The sequence below is a fragment of the Amphiprion ocellaris genome, chromosome 20, assembly GCF_022539595.1.
Source record: "Amphiprion ocellaris isolate individual 3 ecotype Okinawa chromosome 20, ASM2253959v1, whole genome shotgun sequence".
NCBI lineage: Eukaryota > Metazoa > Chordata > Actinopteri > Pomacentridae > Amphiprion > Amphiprion ocellaris.
The window spans coordinates 8,828,222-8,846,363 of record NC_072785.1 but is presented as its reverse complement, the minus strand read 5'-3'; the positions used below and the strand labels follow the sequence as shown (position 1 = coordinate 8,846,363).

The 18,142-nt window shown below is 38.9% G+C and overlaps 1 protein-coding gene across 1 annotated transcript; it reads right to left on the bottom strand.

Annotated features, from left to right (window-relative positions):
- Positions 1–636: 636 nt before the first annotated feature.
- LOC111563439 (glycogenin-1-like) lies at positions 637–16,894 on the bottom strand. Its single transcript, XM_023262509.3, has 7 exons — positions 16,731–16,894; positions 13,601–13,736; positions 13,330–13,504; positions 12,961–13,123; positions 10,678–10,804; positions 6,856–7,093; positions 637–2,796 (listed from the first exon to the last, which is right to left on the bottom strand). The coding sequence occupies exons 1-7, from the start codon at positions 16,870–16,872 to the stop codon at positions 2,629–2,631; spliced, it is 1,149 nt and encodes a 382-aa protein (XP_023118277.1). The 5' UTR covers positions 16,873–16,894; the 3' UTR covers positions 637–2,628.
- Positions 16,895–18,142: the final 1,248 nt, after the last annotated feature.

Here is an 18,142-nt window from a genome sequence, read left to right as displayed (position 1 = left end):
TAATTCCAAGACAGTAAATAGTGTAATTTTAAAGTCAAACATAACTGAAGATTTTTAATGTTTTTTATTTACAGTTTTGGCATTTTTTCTACAATTAACATATAAATTCAGACGTTTTCCTGTTATTTTATTCGTAATATTTGTAACGTAAGCAAGTAAATTTTTCAAAAATTACACAGTTGAATGCAGCTGGACTTTTGCATGACAGGTCAAATTGCAAACTGAGAAACATTTCAATTCTACCGCAGAAAAAAAAGGCTATGTGCCCTTTAATACACCTGTGCTTTCCTCACTGCAACAAGTCAAAATGTATACTGTGTAAAAAAGATTTATAGAGTAGTTGCTCAAAAGACAACTAACATTTTTGTTATTTATTTAACAGAACAAAACTAAAATATTTGCTTGTAGCAGCTAATCACATGCGCCTTTAGTTATTCTGTTGTCGTAAATTCAGTTTCTAAGTGTCTTTGTTGACACAAAACAGATTTATAGACATCACCTGAGGCTCTAAAAGCTTGTAATGGCAATTTTCCATGATTCTGACATTTACCGGAAAACACATAATACAGTTGCAGCCTTACATCTGGTAACTACCACAGTGTAAAATTAAAAACAACAAAATGAGAGGATAAAAGATGTTTTTTCACAAGTTTTTTTTATTAGCTCTTCAAGAGGGATGTACAGTTAACAGCTGGGACACCGATGTGAATAAACTGATGTCACTACAATTATGATCCACACTCAAACGCTACATATGGATTTCTCTCTAAGCCTTTCCAGCATTATATCGGAGTGTGTTTACCGGACAAAGGAACATATTACTAAGAGCTGTAGGTGATAGTTTCGAGGGCACACAGCTGGAGTGAAGTAAAGAGGGCGTTGGCAACAGAAAAGGATGGACCCCACACAGTTCAATCCTCTGTGCTACTAGCAGCAGTTACAGTATGTGAGGTTTTGTAAACAGTGAACGGCAATAAGGCAACTGGTTACGCTACAGAGAGGAAGTGACAAAACCCAGGTCATGGCACAAATACGCTGTTGTGGGTCTGGCAGGGACATACATGCAGGACAGATGACACTTTTTTGGGGGGGAGACACTAGCATTTAATCCCACAAAAACACAAACGCCAGCTGTCAACATCACCTTATGATGCGGGTGGAAGACTTCATCACTGACCCACGTTTTAACTCTGTGCCATGCAAATACAACACAACAGCCTTAACAACACCAGACATGACGAAGCTGAAGGTAGAGGGAGCTGGTGAGTCAGAGGGACAGATACTGTCAGGGTGCTACTCTATGCTTCTCCAATGAGGTGAACACTGTCATATTAAAGTAGGATTGTCGCGACTGGCTGAAATAGAGGAAAGTGAGCCAGCTGCTGCATATTTTGCTCCAAAGTGGGTTAGACGGGGAGGCTTATTGCAGGTAGGAAGAAAGGAGGTCGTGGCAAATTTCAGAAACGACTGCTAAATGCTTTTTTTCTTGAGCCCACACGTAGTCATTTCTGCTGCTGAGATTTTCCACAGGTTAGGAAGACTGCTGACAGTAAGTGAGTCGGATTCCATCAGATGCACAAGAATACTGTAAAAGAAAAGCTGGACATTTTAGGAAGTATCTAAGTTTATTTTCTTTGTTGCAAAGAGTTGTCAGAGAGGATTTGCTATATGTAGGCAGCCAATTAAGACTTGTAATTCCAACAAGCAATAGGCAACACAGCCAGGCAAGTTACACTACACACTAAAATCGCAGTTTTATTTTGTTACTTTGCAGATAATTTCCTGGTCTGGAACGGTTGTCAGGCAACAAGCAAAACCTCAGATGATGTAACTGTGACTGGTAAAAGAAATAATCCCACACATAATTGCTTTTAAATATACAGAATTGTCACTCATATGCTTTGGATTTTGTATCGACTAAACAAACCAGAAGCTGTTAGATTTGCTTGTAGTTGATTTGGTCGCATATTATTGTGCATGTAAACACTGGGACGAAATCAAAACGCTTCTTATTTTTCTTAATTTCCCTCAGCCAGCAGTGTGTTGAAAGTCCAAAGATATTTTATGATCCAGAAAATGTTTACCATCTGCTTTAAATTTTGAAATGTTGCCTTGAGTTGTAGATCATATTTAAATGGAGCATCAATGCAGCCTGTGCTCTGACCACAGCCTCAGTTTGCCATTGCTAATGCAGCAGAAAGATATTAAGAACAATACACATCTGTAATCAATGAAAATATCTCTGAAAAAAACATATTTTAACCTTAGGTTTTCTGTTAACATTGCATGTAACCTACAACATGCTGAGCTCAGAGTTAGCTGCTGCTTGTAGCTTCTCACTTAAAGGAATTTCCTCACCCAACTCTCTGCAACAGAGGGATGCATCCCAAAATGTCCAACTTTTCCTTTAAGAGGAGAAAATGAATGGTGGAGTGCACGGGAATTTTGTCAAGCTTCTACTCTCAACACACTGATATTGTGCAGAGAGTCACAGTGAAAAGGTGCACGGAGGCATTCATCCAGTCACCTGCTAATCAGGCCCCTGTGATGGACTGAGCGGTGGTTTATCTCTCCTCCTCGACCACACGGCGCTTCAACTGGTGTCCGTCATGCTCCCTCGGCCGCCCGCTACTTTAGGAAGGAGTCGAGTTTTCGCTCGATGTTGGCAAAGGAGTCGTCGCCCAAGTAGTCGATCTGACCCGCCTCCCAGCGCTGCTTCCTCTCCTCTGATGAAACCTTCTGCGGAGGAGGGTGAGAGGGTGCCGGGTGCTCGCTGACATCCTCGTGAAGCTTTCCCTGCATGACAAACAGAAAGAGAGAGAGAGAGAGAGAAAGAATGAATGAATCATGAAATGAAACTACAGCAATACTTTATAAGGACTGGTTTCCTCAGGCTCAGTCATGCTTGGCTTTCCCTCAGCTAGAGTTGGCTCACAGGGGAATTTGCTCTTTTCTACCCTTGAGACACATTCAGCACGTGGAGGCTTTATATCCTAACAGTCAAGACACTTTAGAGCACTCTTGTAGCAAATAAGATTTGGATCATGAAAGTAAAAAGCTCCATAGAGTGGATCTGCACTCAGTAAGTCAAAATCAATCAAAAAATAATGACTCTACTCAGTTAGGGAGTAAATTAACAAAGAGAGAAAGCCAACTAGTATTATAAAAAAAATGGTTTTAAGATATCAATTAACTGGTTAATTCATTGCTGAATAAATGCCACTGATTATCTCCTTGGGCTGGTAAACAAAAAAAATGAATGTAGAGATTGCAGTGAAGGTAGCCTCGTCATAGTAGCAGCGCTCATCTTTGTGACAGTTTCATTTTCCTGTGAAACTGTGGGAAATGTGTCAGTGCAGAATGGAATGTTACCTGAGAGAAACAGGAAGCTCAAAGTATTTAATTAGCTACTATAAATGGCAGCATTTACTGTCTATACAATTAGTTTCTGGTCTTTTACTTAGAAATATTGGTGATATTATCTGGGATTTCTAACATAGAACACCTTTAAAAATGCCCCTTACGATGTTTGCTGGACAGTCAGCAAGTACAGTGGTTTACCTTTGTTAATGCAAAGCCTCACACTGGCATTTCCTTTTTTATTACTATTATACTCTTCGCTATTACTGGGGATCTGTTGACATGTGGCTTAACAGTTACATATTACAGCTGCTAAAATCCAACAACAACATAACAGCATTATATATTGACCATCGGTTATCCATCTCTAAACAACTGGCATCAGTCACTGAAAAACTTGCATCAGTTAACCACTAGTACTAACTGAGTAACTGCCCTCCAGACCAGTAGTGAAGCCTGAATATCACTCTTATACTTGAGAAGAAACTTCCTAATTCAGCAGATTAATGTGTAAACACACATAATTCTGCAGAGTGTAGATCAAACATCCAAGTAAGAATTAGTTTTAAAAGCTCAGCTATGTAAACAATAAACCTTCCTCTTGATTTTGGAAACACACTTTAGCTATAAATAGACTCACCAGCTTTGTTTAGATCATTTTTGCTGGTTGAGTGCGTTTCCACTCACTCTTATTTATTTTGAAAGTTTCTGGCCTGGGAACCAGACGAAGCTGAGGAAAGGTTTCATTTTCTCTTGCAAACTGGCCTCTTTCCATTGAAACAGGTTTCCACCCAGATTCGTCCATGCAGGACCAATCATGGCTGAATACATATATTATGAGCCAGATTTGAAATGATGATTGTGGCTGATGTGCTCCTTTGAATCCACTGGTTTGCCAGTAAAAAAAAACCCCCAAAAAACAATAAATATAGATATTTTCTCTAAAGTAAGAGCGAACAACTGCACTTAAAGCTCCAGTGTGCCAGTGTGTATGATTTAGGAGGATTTCAACGACCCCCTTTGTCACTCCCTGGCTCCCAACGACCATCGTTGAGGAGCCAGGTGGGCCTTGGCAATGGTCGTCAGAATGTGAATAACACTGACCACACCTCACAGAGGTTATAAGCTGAGGCAACATCAACCACCACCAGAACTGAAGAAGCCTCTTGGATGAGAGGTGAAACGTCTTCAAGGAACCTTCTTAAAGTCCAGTTGGATTGATTTAAACAATTTTGGATAACCATGACCTGGATGAATGAGAAACTACACAGACATCAGATTTAGGAGGATCTCAGGGCAGAAAATGAATATTCATAATAATGCTTTTGATAACTTAGAATAAGTCCTTTATATCTACAGTAGGTCCACTTCCACAAAGTCCACCAGGTTGCAAAACTATGTTTCTGCAGTAGCTCAAATAGGCCAAACCACTCTAAAGGGAGTCATTTTGCATATTATTGAACGTCCACTGGAGGTTGTCCTACATGGCTGGAATGGGAGGGTGAAGCAAAGGGTATTCAACTGGTTGCAATTTACAACTTCACAACTAGATGCCACTAAATCCTAAACACTACACCTTCAAAACTTGTTTAGATTTTTCAGCTTCTTAGCACTGAATCACATGTTTCATAGCTGTTTTAGTTGCATCTCCATCCAACTGCGTACAGAGGTATTTTGGTCTGCAGCCTTTGACAATCAACTGAGAAGTTCAAGACTAATTTGCATTTGCACACTTGTCTAACAATACCAGACTGGTAATTTCCAGACTTGGATACCGTGGCAACTGTTGAGTAAACACTGTATCAGGCCACATTATAAAAAGTAGATCTGAGTCTAAATCTAATTTCGTTAAAAAAAAAAACAAAAGAAATTAAGCCTAAGCTGGTGGAAAATTCTCTTTGCAAGTATAAACTTGCCAGTGTGACACAACATGGCACAGCTTCACACTGTTGGGCAAAGCTGCCAGTTCTGGCAGCCATCGCTTCTGTGACGAATTCACAACTATTTCACTACGGTGCCGTTACAACAGACTGCACGGCAACTTCCTGCTGAACAGTCGAAGGCCCTGCATGGTGGACTGATTACAGTAAGCTATTCATACGGTGATGACACTGCCGAGAGGAATGGCAAAACTAGCAGCAACAAAAAACGATTTGGCAACAGCCCGGTGCCGAGGAATGTGGAACCAGCCAACATTTCCTTGTTAGTGTAAGGACTAAAACTGCACTGTGTTTTAATCAGCAGCGTAACCTTCTAAATAACTAAACCTGCTGGTGGCTTTAAAAGGCATGTTATCTTCAAAAACTATTTTAAAAATGCAAAAGTAGCACCATTTATCAGGGCCTCAAACTGTAATATTAGAGGAATCCTTGGATTTTCAACTTTGTAGGTATGCTTGTTATGAAACATTACTGAGGATGGCTGTGTGATTCTGTGTCTGTTGCAGCATGTTGTATCATCTTCACACCCTGACTGTTTCGAAACCTTTAATTGCTGGGAAGCTCTCATACATAATTCTAATATGATTACCCAATATCCCAAGTGTCTCATATTAAGGCTATGAATTAGCTCTTAACCCTCTGAACTCCAACCGGTTCTGGGTGATTGTTTGTCAGTTTCTCAGCATACTTTTGGCATGTTTTTTAATCATGTGACATACTGTTCATGGGTGAAAATTAACCAAATCTGAACCTAAAAAAAAAAATCATACAATTTCATTAAAATGACTTTATTCTACTTGTCTACTTAAAACTTCACAACTAAAGAAAAAAAAACATGAGCATCGAGCAGAAAAAAGTCTGCATTCTTCCTCGCAATCTAGAAGCCATTACTGACTTCACATAGCAAAAATCAGGGAATTGTCGGATGAGCTGCAGGTTGTGTACACGCAAAGTGGTGTAAAAACAAATTTAACAAGTAGTTTGAGAAGAAAGAGAAGTCGATTATTTTCAAGTGTTAGTAACACCTGTGGCACTCAGAAAAGCATGTTAATAAATTTTTTGGTAAAAATTTAATTAAAGAAAGTCAAATTTAGTTGTTTTTTTTATAACAAAGCTTTGTTATACTGCAAAAAAAGACATTTGATTTATCTCCACTATCCCTCTATTTTTAGTCATGGTTGTCCCATTTCCATAGAAGTGCAAGACTTCATATTGTGCTAAAAATGAGTCAACAGTGACAGGAAATGTCCAGAAACTGCTTGGATTTCAGAGGGTTCAGAACAAATTTGCATACTCAATTGCATAATTTCACACCGTGGAATTATACGGTTAAAATATGTGTGAGAGAAAGGAAAGTTTCCCAGCAATTAAAACGTTTCGACACGGTCAGGATGTGCTGATTATGCAACATGCTGCAACAGATAAACACACAAAATCACACAGCTGCCCTCAGTGTTTCACCACTAATATACCTACCACAGCCATGCCTAGAACCAAACACTCCTTTTTTTAAAAAAAATAAATAAATAAAAATCACCATAAGCCAGTAACTTACATCACCGCTGGCCTCGACGAAGCCGCTGCTGAAGGGAGCTTCTCCGTAGGACTTCTGCAGTAAAGGCAGCACAGATTTGGCGTACAGCTGCCACCACATGAGCAGGTAGTCGGGGTGCAGCTGGCTCTGGTCCGGTGACTGAGAGTGACCTCTGACCTCCCCTTGCTGAGCGTCGTAGGAGTAGTTCCACGGCTTCACTTTGCCCAGGAAGTGCACTACCTTTGCATCGTGGCCGTACCTGTACAGACAAGACAGGACCAGCAGTGAGACGGAAAGAGGATGAACAGGCATAAGCATGTAAATCCACTCTTGTGGTCTCTAAAAACAATTAATCATGAAGAATAACTCATTATTAGAATATTAATGCCAAATCATTGCAACCACCAAAGTTCTTTCTGAAAGTAGAAGCTCTTTTCACCAGATTTGCAACATACAAGCCACAAACTGGAGCATGAGATTATATCCTCGTGGGTTATTTTTGATAAGTTTAAACAAAATGAGTACTATCTCTGAGCTGCACATGAGTATGTAAAATCCCTTTCAGACATACATTCTGTTCTTTTAATCTAACAGTAACTGAACGTGGCGGCTTTATGTCTGAATGAACCTGCATCCTGGTAACTTTTCCGTAAAAGTCGCGGCAGCAATGTCACTAAATTGGACCTAGTAATATTTCTGTTTCAGTTTAAACACCTCACAAGTCTAAGATGCATGCTGTTACAATAATGAATAGGTGCACACACAAGCAATGGTGCTTGTCTGAAGTGATTTAGGGCTTTTGTAACAATTCAGCACCAGTATTCGCCCAAAAACATCACAGAGCACAAGACACAGTGTCAGTGCCAAAATTACAACACATTTTTCCCTATAATTTAAAATATTTTGGGCAACAAAATAGATGTCCATATTAAAAACCCGTCATGCCATAAAAACATATACTAGCAGCTTAGATTAATGATACCTAAGAAGTTAACAGGAGCTGAAGTTGCTTGGAGGAGTTTTTCATCTAAGTTAAATAAATACCTACAGCTTCAAACAGCAGCAGGATCCACATGATTTTGTTGCACATTTACAGAAGTGGAGCAACAGTTCTAGTAATTTCAAAAAATTCCTGTAATTCTTATAAAATATCCCTGACGGTGAGAAAAGATCAGTCTGGGTCAGAATCTGACAGCAGGTCACACAGTGTAGCTACTTGTCTCACACACACAGTTTAGTTTGTTGCTTCCGGCTGTTTAGGACTATTTCCTCTGAGTATATTAAACACCTGTAGCATCAGACAGCAGCAGGATACACAACCATCTCCAAAGCAGGAGAGTTGCCAGCTAATGGAACAACAGCAGAAACTTAATTTAATTCTCAATTATCCCCAACATGGAGATGGGATCAATGAGGATCAAACAGCAAGTCACACTATGGACTTTTCTTCACCTTAGACAGGTGAGCTGTTACACAGAGCCACAGTTTTATCAGCTATAGTTAAAACATTTGTTACATCACAGCACCACTCAGTTTGAGTGCTGAGTCTTTAGATTCAGAGGTTTATCTTAAACAAACTCGGCTGGAAGTTATTTGAACAGGTTGATAAGCTCCTGTTAGTTTAAATGTAGTCTTCTGTTTATTATTGCACGATACATCACTTGGTGTATTGGTCTAATCTCACAGACATGACAGCTAGAACTTGTGTTCAGTGGCTCTCTGTCACTGTGGTGGGTTTGCTTGAATGAAGCCATGAGGAACATGAATGGAAAGTGACCCTTCTGAATGACAGCATGTCTTCAGTTTAACGGATTGATGAAGCCAAGGTCACAAATTTATCTGCAATTTTCAAGTGGCAATCATTCATGAAATGTATGCATGCTGCCACCATGTATCGTCTGCCATTGTAAAGGGAAAGTACCAGATGGATGCCAAGTTAAAGTTCACTCAAGGAGCTGTTCTGCACACTGTGATTGATGTTTATTACTGACAGTTTGTACTAATTTTAGTCACCGTCTTTTCTCTTCCAAATATGTTTGGCTCACCTGAGGGTTGATACTCTGCCTGCTTGGATTTCTCTGCAAGTACAGCAATGTTCTTCGTGATATAAATCTGGAATTATTTTAACGCTTACTGAACCAGACTCCTCAAAATGACACATACAAAACAGATTCAAATAAAACAACAAGTCGATGTGCAGTGGTTCTTATTTGAGGCAGGCTGTTGGAGATTGTGCACTGTTTACTCCAAGTTTCAGCAGCTCCATGTAATTCAACACGCCCCCAACACAGACACACAACCTTTGAACTGCCCATTGACTTGCCTAATGCCTCCTAACAAACAAACATTAAAGGTCTGACAAGGAAAGTTACAGAAACCACAAGTGAAGAAAGCCTCTATACATTGAATATAGCTAACTCCATCTCAAATTATCACATTTTTAGAATAAACTCTGCTTCACTACTTCTGATTTGCCTGAAAATGTAATAGTACAAAATGCATATATTCATAAAGGTATATGTGAAATTTTTTTTTTTTTTTAAATTACCCATCAACCCACTTAAAGCACATTGTTTTTGTACATGGGAATGTGTGGCTGTGTTTAGATGACAATATCTATAACTAATATATATATATATATATATATATATATATATAATATATATAACTATTAAAGATACAAGCCTGATATTTTCAATGTTATTTCTCATCGTTTCTTACATTTAGAATGTGGACATATAGATCAAATAGTCACTTATTATGGGTGTGTTGAAATGTAAGAAGTTTTCATGAAAAGTCCCATCTTTGAGCACATATGAACAAAAAAGTTAATAATGCAGAAGCCAAGTAGTGATATTTTCAGAGCTGCATGTAGTTGCATGTCACAATATTACAAAGCAAATCACATAGAATCATTTTAATATGAAATACTTGGTCATAAAACTAAAAGAAGGTACTTTGTGTCTAACTGATCAAGCAGGTATGACAAGTTGCACCAAAAAGAGCTTTCAAAACAACAAACGTGCTGAAATTATCTAAGAATCTATAGTTTAAGATATCATTACGCTAACTTGTGCTTCCTTTAATCTTCTGTCCTCCTGTACTCTCACTTAGCCAGAACATTCTGTGCTACACTTCAGTATCAGTCTGCTGTTAGGATTTAAAAAGGGGAAAAAAAAACAAACAAAAAAAAAAAAAAAAACGCTCTGGCGTGTTTGCACTTCTTTAAACCAATCACAGTTGTCTTGGGCGCAACTAAGCGAAGGATTTCTCTCAAATTAGTGACAGGTTGAATTGCTTTGGTGGAAAATTTGCTGTTATTAAATGGATAATCCACTAAAAAAAAAGACAAAAAAAAACCAAAACACAACACTACCATGGCTGTCTCACTGCAGGATCCAAGTCCTCTGCAAAACATGAAATTTTCATTGTGGAGGGTTGTTAACCAAGGGGTCTTCATTGTTGTTTTACAGACAGGTAGATTTAGAAAAAACTGCAAAACACAGATTGTCTAAGGAGAGGAAAATCTGGCTGAAGTAAGCGACCAATGGCAGGCTTATGCCCGCATTCTACATTCGGTGAATCAGAATGCTTCTCCCATGACCCAGAAATCATTCCTCCTTCACCAGAATGTGGACTTTTGAATTCCTTAAATGCACCTCAAGTGGACAAGGAGTGTTTTAGAGGAGTTTAGAGCGACCAAACACATCTATCTGACCTCTAACATTCTCATTAGGCAGAGCTAAGGAGGAAATGCAAGCCAGGAAACATGTTAGCATGTTGAAAACGCCTAATGTAAAGTCTTCTGAAGTGACAGAAACATAAATGTGTGTGTGTACTGACTGTTTGAAAGCTGGCAGGTAGGAGTAGATGGCGATACTGCTGAGGTTGTAAACGAAGGGCAGGTGTTTGGAAATATCTGCTGTGGCCCAGGTGTTGAAGAAACTGTTGAGAACCCCCTGATCTCCACCTGCAGACACACACGTTTAGAAAAATCAAGATCATTTCCAACTATAGTAGAGCAAAATGACGGCCAGATGGGACAGGACAGTAACAGACAAGTGAGACTGATTGGCTTTTCTGATGGCTGAAGGGGAGTCAATGACATGGAATGAAGAATCATCGCATGTATTTTTATGCCTTCCTTAAGAGGACTGGTATTCTTTAATTCCAGGAACATTCACCTCATCCGACCTCTCCTCTGTCTGTGTTATAATCGAGTCAGACTCAAGGCTGTAATTACATGCACTGCCCCAAACACATTCTGTACATTCTCACAGTCTGTGTCCTTTCTGACATATGAAAATAGAAGCTGAAAAGCAGCGATGACAAGGCGATGAGTCCAGTCAAAGGGCAGAGGTGAGCTGACGGCTGGGAGAACAAATGTAGGCCGAGCTGGAGGAGAATTTCGTTAATTTAGCTCCACACTAAGCTATAGAAATGTTTCTAATCTAAACAAATTGTGTTCACACTTGCAGTTTTGGTTCTGTCCAATCACAGTCAGAGCTTTTTAAACAAAAGTCATATGTTCTGCAACAAGTGACATGGTTCCTGTAACTTTAGTGAGGCAAGATAAGCTTTACTTCTCCTTGTCAGCCACCAAATTCTCTCCTGCTCACAAAATGCTGGCTTCAACAACACAGACTTTTCACTTAACATACCAATATCACAGGCATAGTAGCTCTAAGGACAGCAATGCCAGGCCATCCTTTTGGTTCAGACTGAACTATTACAGCAGTTATACAAGTATTAATAACCCACTGTCAGGTCAAATGTTTACTTTGAATTGATAGAAGCCAACACACACAACACTTGTATGGTCTCCTTTGAGGTGCAGGGATTAAAATATCCCACATGTCCAATTTATTTAAAAAAATCCATTCCTACACACACATTTTACCTCTGCATCGATTTAAGAAATGAATGCAAGTCTCTTTTGGACAACGTATACACGTTTCTTTGGTGGGTTTAATTGTCCAGGAAATGTCTGTTTTGTGGGAGTTTTGTTTTATATGTATTTAGATGCTTTCAAGTCACGTTTATTGCAGATTTGGGCTTGTAATATGTATACATGCTACTTCAGGGGGTGTTTTGAAGAAGATTGGAGATGATGTATGCATTGGGGGACTCTATAGAGTATGTGGAAATACAGTTATAAACACTTGTAAAGAACATGTATAGAACAGCAGTCTTGAGTTTCCAATGAATCCTAGAACTTCTAATTTTCCACAATAAAAAGCACTGAAACATGCGCATCTTTGTCACAAAAAACAATCATGCATTTTGGTTCTTTTATCAAAAGTGGTAAAGAAAAGTCAAAGTCAGGCTAGAGTGAAGGTTTAAGTCTAGTTTCCCCAAAGTCCAGACTTAAACAGCACCAGGAAAACAAGTGTAGTTGAACAGATCAAAGATACAATCAGAGGCTTGCCAAAAGTTTGTGAACAGAATTCAGAGTTATAGAAGTTACTGGAAACTCAAGACTGCCACAATTGTGTACTATCATACAATTAAGAACGGTATTACGGGCTGTACTTTAGCGCTTCTGTCACTTTATGACTGTATTGAGAGAGCTTGTGACCACAATGTCAGATTTTCAATAAATCAGTGTAGAGGTGCCGTGTGTGCAGGAATCAAATTTAAAGTTTGGTCAATTAACAACAACTTAACAATCCTATCACCTTTACCATGACAGCATTTGCTGATTAGCATGTTAAATAATGCTAGTGACCATAGTAAATGGCATACTTTCTAAAAATCAGTATGTTAAGCATTGCCACTGTGAGAACGTTACTACATCATGACATGAATAAGCAGACTGATAAACACAGTTCAACACTCCCTTATGGCTGTTGCTGTCTGCTTGTGCCAAACTGGCTACTCAAAGTACTCAAATTTACATTTTCATACATCTAACAACTGGCTAGATACAAGTAAGCAGCAAACCAGATCTCCACATGTGTAAAAGTCCCTCAAGAAAAAGTATAATCTGTCTTCACAAAAAGCGTGCATTGGTGTGCCTATTCTGGATCATTTCCTCTAGTTTCTTCAGATTCTGTTCTCATTTCTTCTGAGCCGCTTAAGACCATCAAAAGACAACTAAAAATAACTAAATCAGATAAAACTCACCATCAAAGCTGCCATGTTCACCACAGAATGTGAGCAGTTTCTCGTGCGTCTCATTGGACGGTCTGAAGACGAACACCCCAGAGTTGAAACAGTCCGGCCAGCCAGGATCTGGAGCAGCAGAAAGCTCCTCCCTCTCAAACAGTTCATCTATGTTGGACAGCACCTGAACACACACAAATAGGGTTACTTACTTTCTCTGATGCACTTAAAATAATATCTGAAAAATGCAGAAGCTTGGGGCAAAAATGTGCTTTAAATATGCAGTTAAGTCTATACCATCTATTTGATTTTTGCAAAAAGTAAATGAAAAAAAGAAGAAATCTGGTAGAAAACATATGCAGGATTTGTCATTGCCACTGTGTTTCTCACCAGTGTGTCTGCGTCCATGAACACACACTTGCTGTAGTGTGTGAGCGTCCAGCAGTGCAGTTTGGTGAAGGTTACCCCCAAATCTGGACGCTTCATCAGGGCCAGGTGAGCCGTGTCGCCTGAATCCATCACATCCACCACTCGCACCTCATCGAAAACTGACCGTAGCGCATCTCTACAACATGCACGATGTAATTTGAGTCAATACATGCAATGGAGACACGATCATGTGTGTTTAAATATAGCCAGAAAGTCTGACTTTAAGTGTCACCTGCAAGGTTCTGCAACATGAGGTCCTATGAGCACAACCAGCTTCCTGGTTGTGTTGTGGTTTCGTAACGACTGGCCGAGAACCATCGCTCCCTTTGCATAGCTGTCATTTGTGGCCAGTGTAACAAAAGCTTGGTCTGCTTGGAGGAACACAAACACATTCATTAGCCAAAGGAGTCACATGTTATCATATTAATGTCATTACTTTGTGTGTTTTTCATGTTAAACCCTTTCAATCCCAAGTCAAAAACTTAAATTTATTGGCTTGTTAAAGTTTCTTTAATGGCTTCTAGGATGTATTTTCACAATAATCAATGCAATTAAATTTGAATAACTGCTTTCACAATTTTTTAGCTTGTCAAATATCATATTAGTGGATTATCTTTCATGCTACAGACTTAATATAATGGATGACCAATTAATCATGCTGGTGTTAAGATAAACAAATCGACACCAAGAACTTTTTTCTTTTACCTTAAAAGACCCCACTATCCGTGCTAACTAACATCAGCTATTTTTTTCAGCATTTATGCTCACACCCAAGTAAACTTTAATGCACTTTTTACCATAAATCTACAGATTAAACCGATGATGTCACGCCTCTTTGTTCAATTTTTCAGACATTTATCAAACACTTTTGATCCCTTTCTGTAAATAATGCACCACTAGCAGTATGTCAAATTCATCTGCAGCCACACTGTGTCAAGTTCAGCGTCTGATGAGCCCCCAGTGCATACATTAACAGCAGCAGGGGGTGGGCGTGTTGTGTTGCTGCTTGAGAGAAAGTGGGCCCACATCCAACGAGGAGAGTTCATCAAGCTGAATGCAACAAGCTGTCGGGGGCTTCTTGGAAACCTGATCTTGCGTGGCAGTGTTGTACAGTTGCTATGGTTTGACTCAAGGAACTATCAAAAGCCCCGTCTCACCTACAAGGCAGCACAGGAAGCATGTGCTGCATTCCCACAATGTTATCTGCAGGCTACATGAGGCCTCATGACACCTTATAACACCATATGCAATTTCAAGAGTCATCTGTATCAGATTTACACACGTATTTCAATGTCAGAGTCACCGTTTTATGCAATTAAATGCAAACAGAATGGTTGTAAAGTCCCTTTTTGAAACTACTAATCAGTGTTTTCCATTTTGCCTTTGTATATTAATATGATGCTTGTGAGTATGGTATTGCTGTCAGTCACATTCATAGTAACACACTGTAAAAGGAGACAAACTGCAGGCCTTATATGGCACTGGAAGAAACAACAACTTTGAGGCTACACACTGTGCTGCACGTCCACACTGAGAGACAACACTGTCAAGCTAATTAAAACCCCCTCACGTTAATCCAGGAAGATAGTACCGCATTCTTTAAAAAATAAAAGCGCTGTCCATGAACTGTGGAAAAGCTTTAAATGCCAAAAATCACGCTGATCACACGCTCCAAAATGCCTGTGTTTTGTGATTAGTCATCTGCAAATCAGTTCCAGTGAAAAAGACATAGTTTCGCTGCACGTGGGTTGATAAACTGGATCTTATGAGGTCTTAAGACAAGAAGGAGCTCTTCTGATCTACAGACCTCAGTTTCATTTGTGCATTGTGTTTGTATTAGCAGTACAGCTAACTATCTTGTTGCTTTCTTTATCGGTTTATCTGCCTTTTAGTTTCAAAAACATTTTGTGATTTTGGTTAATCAAAACAAAAAAACATAATACTTAGGAGATGACTCAGTAATGAAGACAATTGTTTGCTGCAGCCCTAATTGTTTCTGTTATCACTTCACCGGCCTCAAAAATGAAGCACATATTGGAGTATTTGGCAAAGACAGTTTTCATGTAATTTAGAAACAATTAAAACACTGACAAGTTTATTTTTAAACCATAAAACGTCCCACATGTCTTAGTCACAATTGCTAGATAACCAAATGTTGACATTAACCAAAGACTAGACTAATTACCACGTATTCTGCTGCTCAAATAATTGCTTTCATTGATTTTTTTTAGTTTTTTTTTTTTTTTTTTTTTAAACAAATAAATGTCAAAAAAATTACTTGCTCCATGTGTTTTCTTTGTTGTACACAATTGTACGCAGAGAATTTTTGGATTTTGGATTGTTTGTTGGACAAAACAAGACTATTAAAAGGCCATCTGTATTAAAATTAGCCTTATCCAAAATGACATGTCAATTAATCAAGAAAACAGTCATCAGACCACCCATTAATGAAGATAGTTATGGTTTTGCAGCTCTAAATGTGTCTGTTGTCACAATACTGGCCTTAAAAATAAAGCACAGATTGGTCTGTTTGCCAGAAACACACCAAAAATAATTTAGAAACAATTAAGGCAATGACAAATTTAGTTTTAAACCACCAAATGTCCCACGTCTTAATTACAGTTCTTAAAATGTCAAAATTTGATCAGCTCCATGTGTTCTCTATTGTTCACTGTGTAATTTTTCAATTTTGGAGTGTTTCTTGGCCCAAACAAGACATTTAAAGATGGCAATTGTATTAAAATAAGAGTTTTACACTGTTTCCTGACACGTGATCCAAATGACAACCCGTTTAACATAGGAATTAATTAATTCAATAAGTCACAAAATAATAAAAATAATTATTTCTTGCACCCCTAATTGGTTTTTTATTCACATTACTGGCCTGACATTGAACCACAAATTGAACTACATTAGCAATGAAAGAGCAAAAGTGCAGTGTTTGAGCAAAATGAGATGGCAAAAGCTATTAAAATTTTAACTGTTTCTCAGCAGAATCCTCCTCCTGTGGCGTTTTGAGCCACTAACACAGGTTTAATTTTGACATTTCTTCTAGGATGTGCTGCTTCTCTGGTCGTGTTCAGCTTCACTTTGGTCCAAACCGCTGCAGAAGCAGCTCGTTAAATCAAACGTGACAACCGCTCAAACGACCGCAGGAAAAATGATTCTCACTAATTGTAAAAACAAAAACAAAAACAAAAAAAAAACGTGTCTGTGCAAACGGGAGACCAGCAGCAGGTGTTTGACTGCAGCGTTTAATTAACTCGCGATATTTCGGGACCTGAATTTCAGCACCGCAGCAGCTCTGGTCCGGTCCGGTCCGGCCGTGTACCGGGGCTCACTGTGGCCCCGGTGGTTCTTACCCGACATGGTGCGCTGAGAGGAGTCCACCCGGGGGTCGGGGGTCGTGATGGGGCAGACGTACGGTTTGCACTGCGAAGGGCAGAGGCGCAGCAGCTGGGAGCAGTCCAACACAGGAATTAAGCCCCACATCTTCCGCGTCATGTGACCTGCGGCCGCGGACACGCCCCCTGCGTGTGCACGTTTTAGTATAACTTTATTTGTGATGATTGAAATCACAAACACAAGGTAGCTCCTTTCAACTTTAATCACCTGAAATGATGTTAAAAGTACAGTCTAAATGTGGAATAAATATTTTCAGTAATATGATAACTGATAATTTAAAAAAATGATTTTATATGTCTCATGAATAGACTGTTAAATGTTTATATATTTTTTCTTATACATGCTATGGTCATATGTTCATACAGTGTGGACGGTGAAGTGCAAAGTGCTTCACAAGGCTGTGCAATAACAGCAAGACATGATAAAAAAAAAACTAACAAAAAAGCATCGCTTAAAAATAGAAAAGTCATAAATAATAAGTAAAGAGGCTGTGAGACTAAAGTGCAGAACGCATTGTGCAAGTGTAGCATCCGTGTGTGTGTAGATAGATAAATACTTCAAGAACCAAACTCTAACACTGTGTACAAATACATCACTTGCACATCCAAAATCTCAATATAACATTAAAGAAGAAGCCTATGTATATAATATGTGTGCATAACAATAAATATCTGACTGAACGGGCAATATTTTTAGCACAAAACTATTTGCAGAAGTGCTACAATGTACTGAAAGTCCTGTGCAAAGTAATGAAAATATTTATAATGTGCAAATGTACAGGATAGAGAATATGCATCTAGAAAAGATGTAGAAAAATCTGTGCAAATAAGCAAACGGACTCATCAGTGTGCAAAAAAGGGACTTGCATATCTAAAATGTCCACGTTAATACATAGATAGATAGATAGATAGATAGATAGATAGATAGATAGATAGATAGATAGATAGATAGATAGATAGATAGATAGATAGATAGATAGATAGATAGATAGATAGATAGATAGATAGATAGATAGATAGATAGATAGATAGATAGATAGATAGATAGTGTAGTATCTGATCTGATATGAGTTCTGATGGTTGTTGACCATAAAGTGACCTGTTAACTAACAGATGGTAGTACTGAAGAGTGTTTTTTCAGGCTCCAGAAATCCTATGCTTTGTTGACATTGGGGTCCACTGTTAACCTACAGCTGACCTGTGACCCTTAGGAATGCACAGAAGGGGAGTCTTGTCTGAGGAGTTGTCACTCTTTAGTGGGGCTGTAAACCAGATGCTGTAATTCTATCCTTTACCAGAGGGTATAAAATGACCACCAGCCCTTTGTTCAAGTGGGATTTTCATATTGGCTGGGAAACTCTCCACAGGCA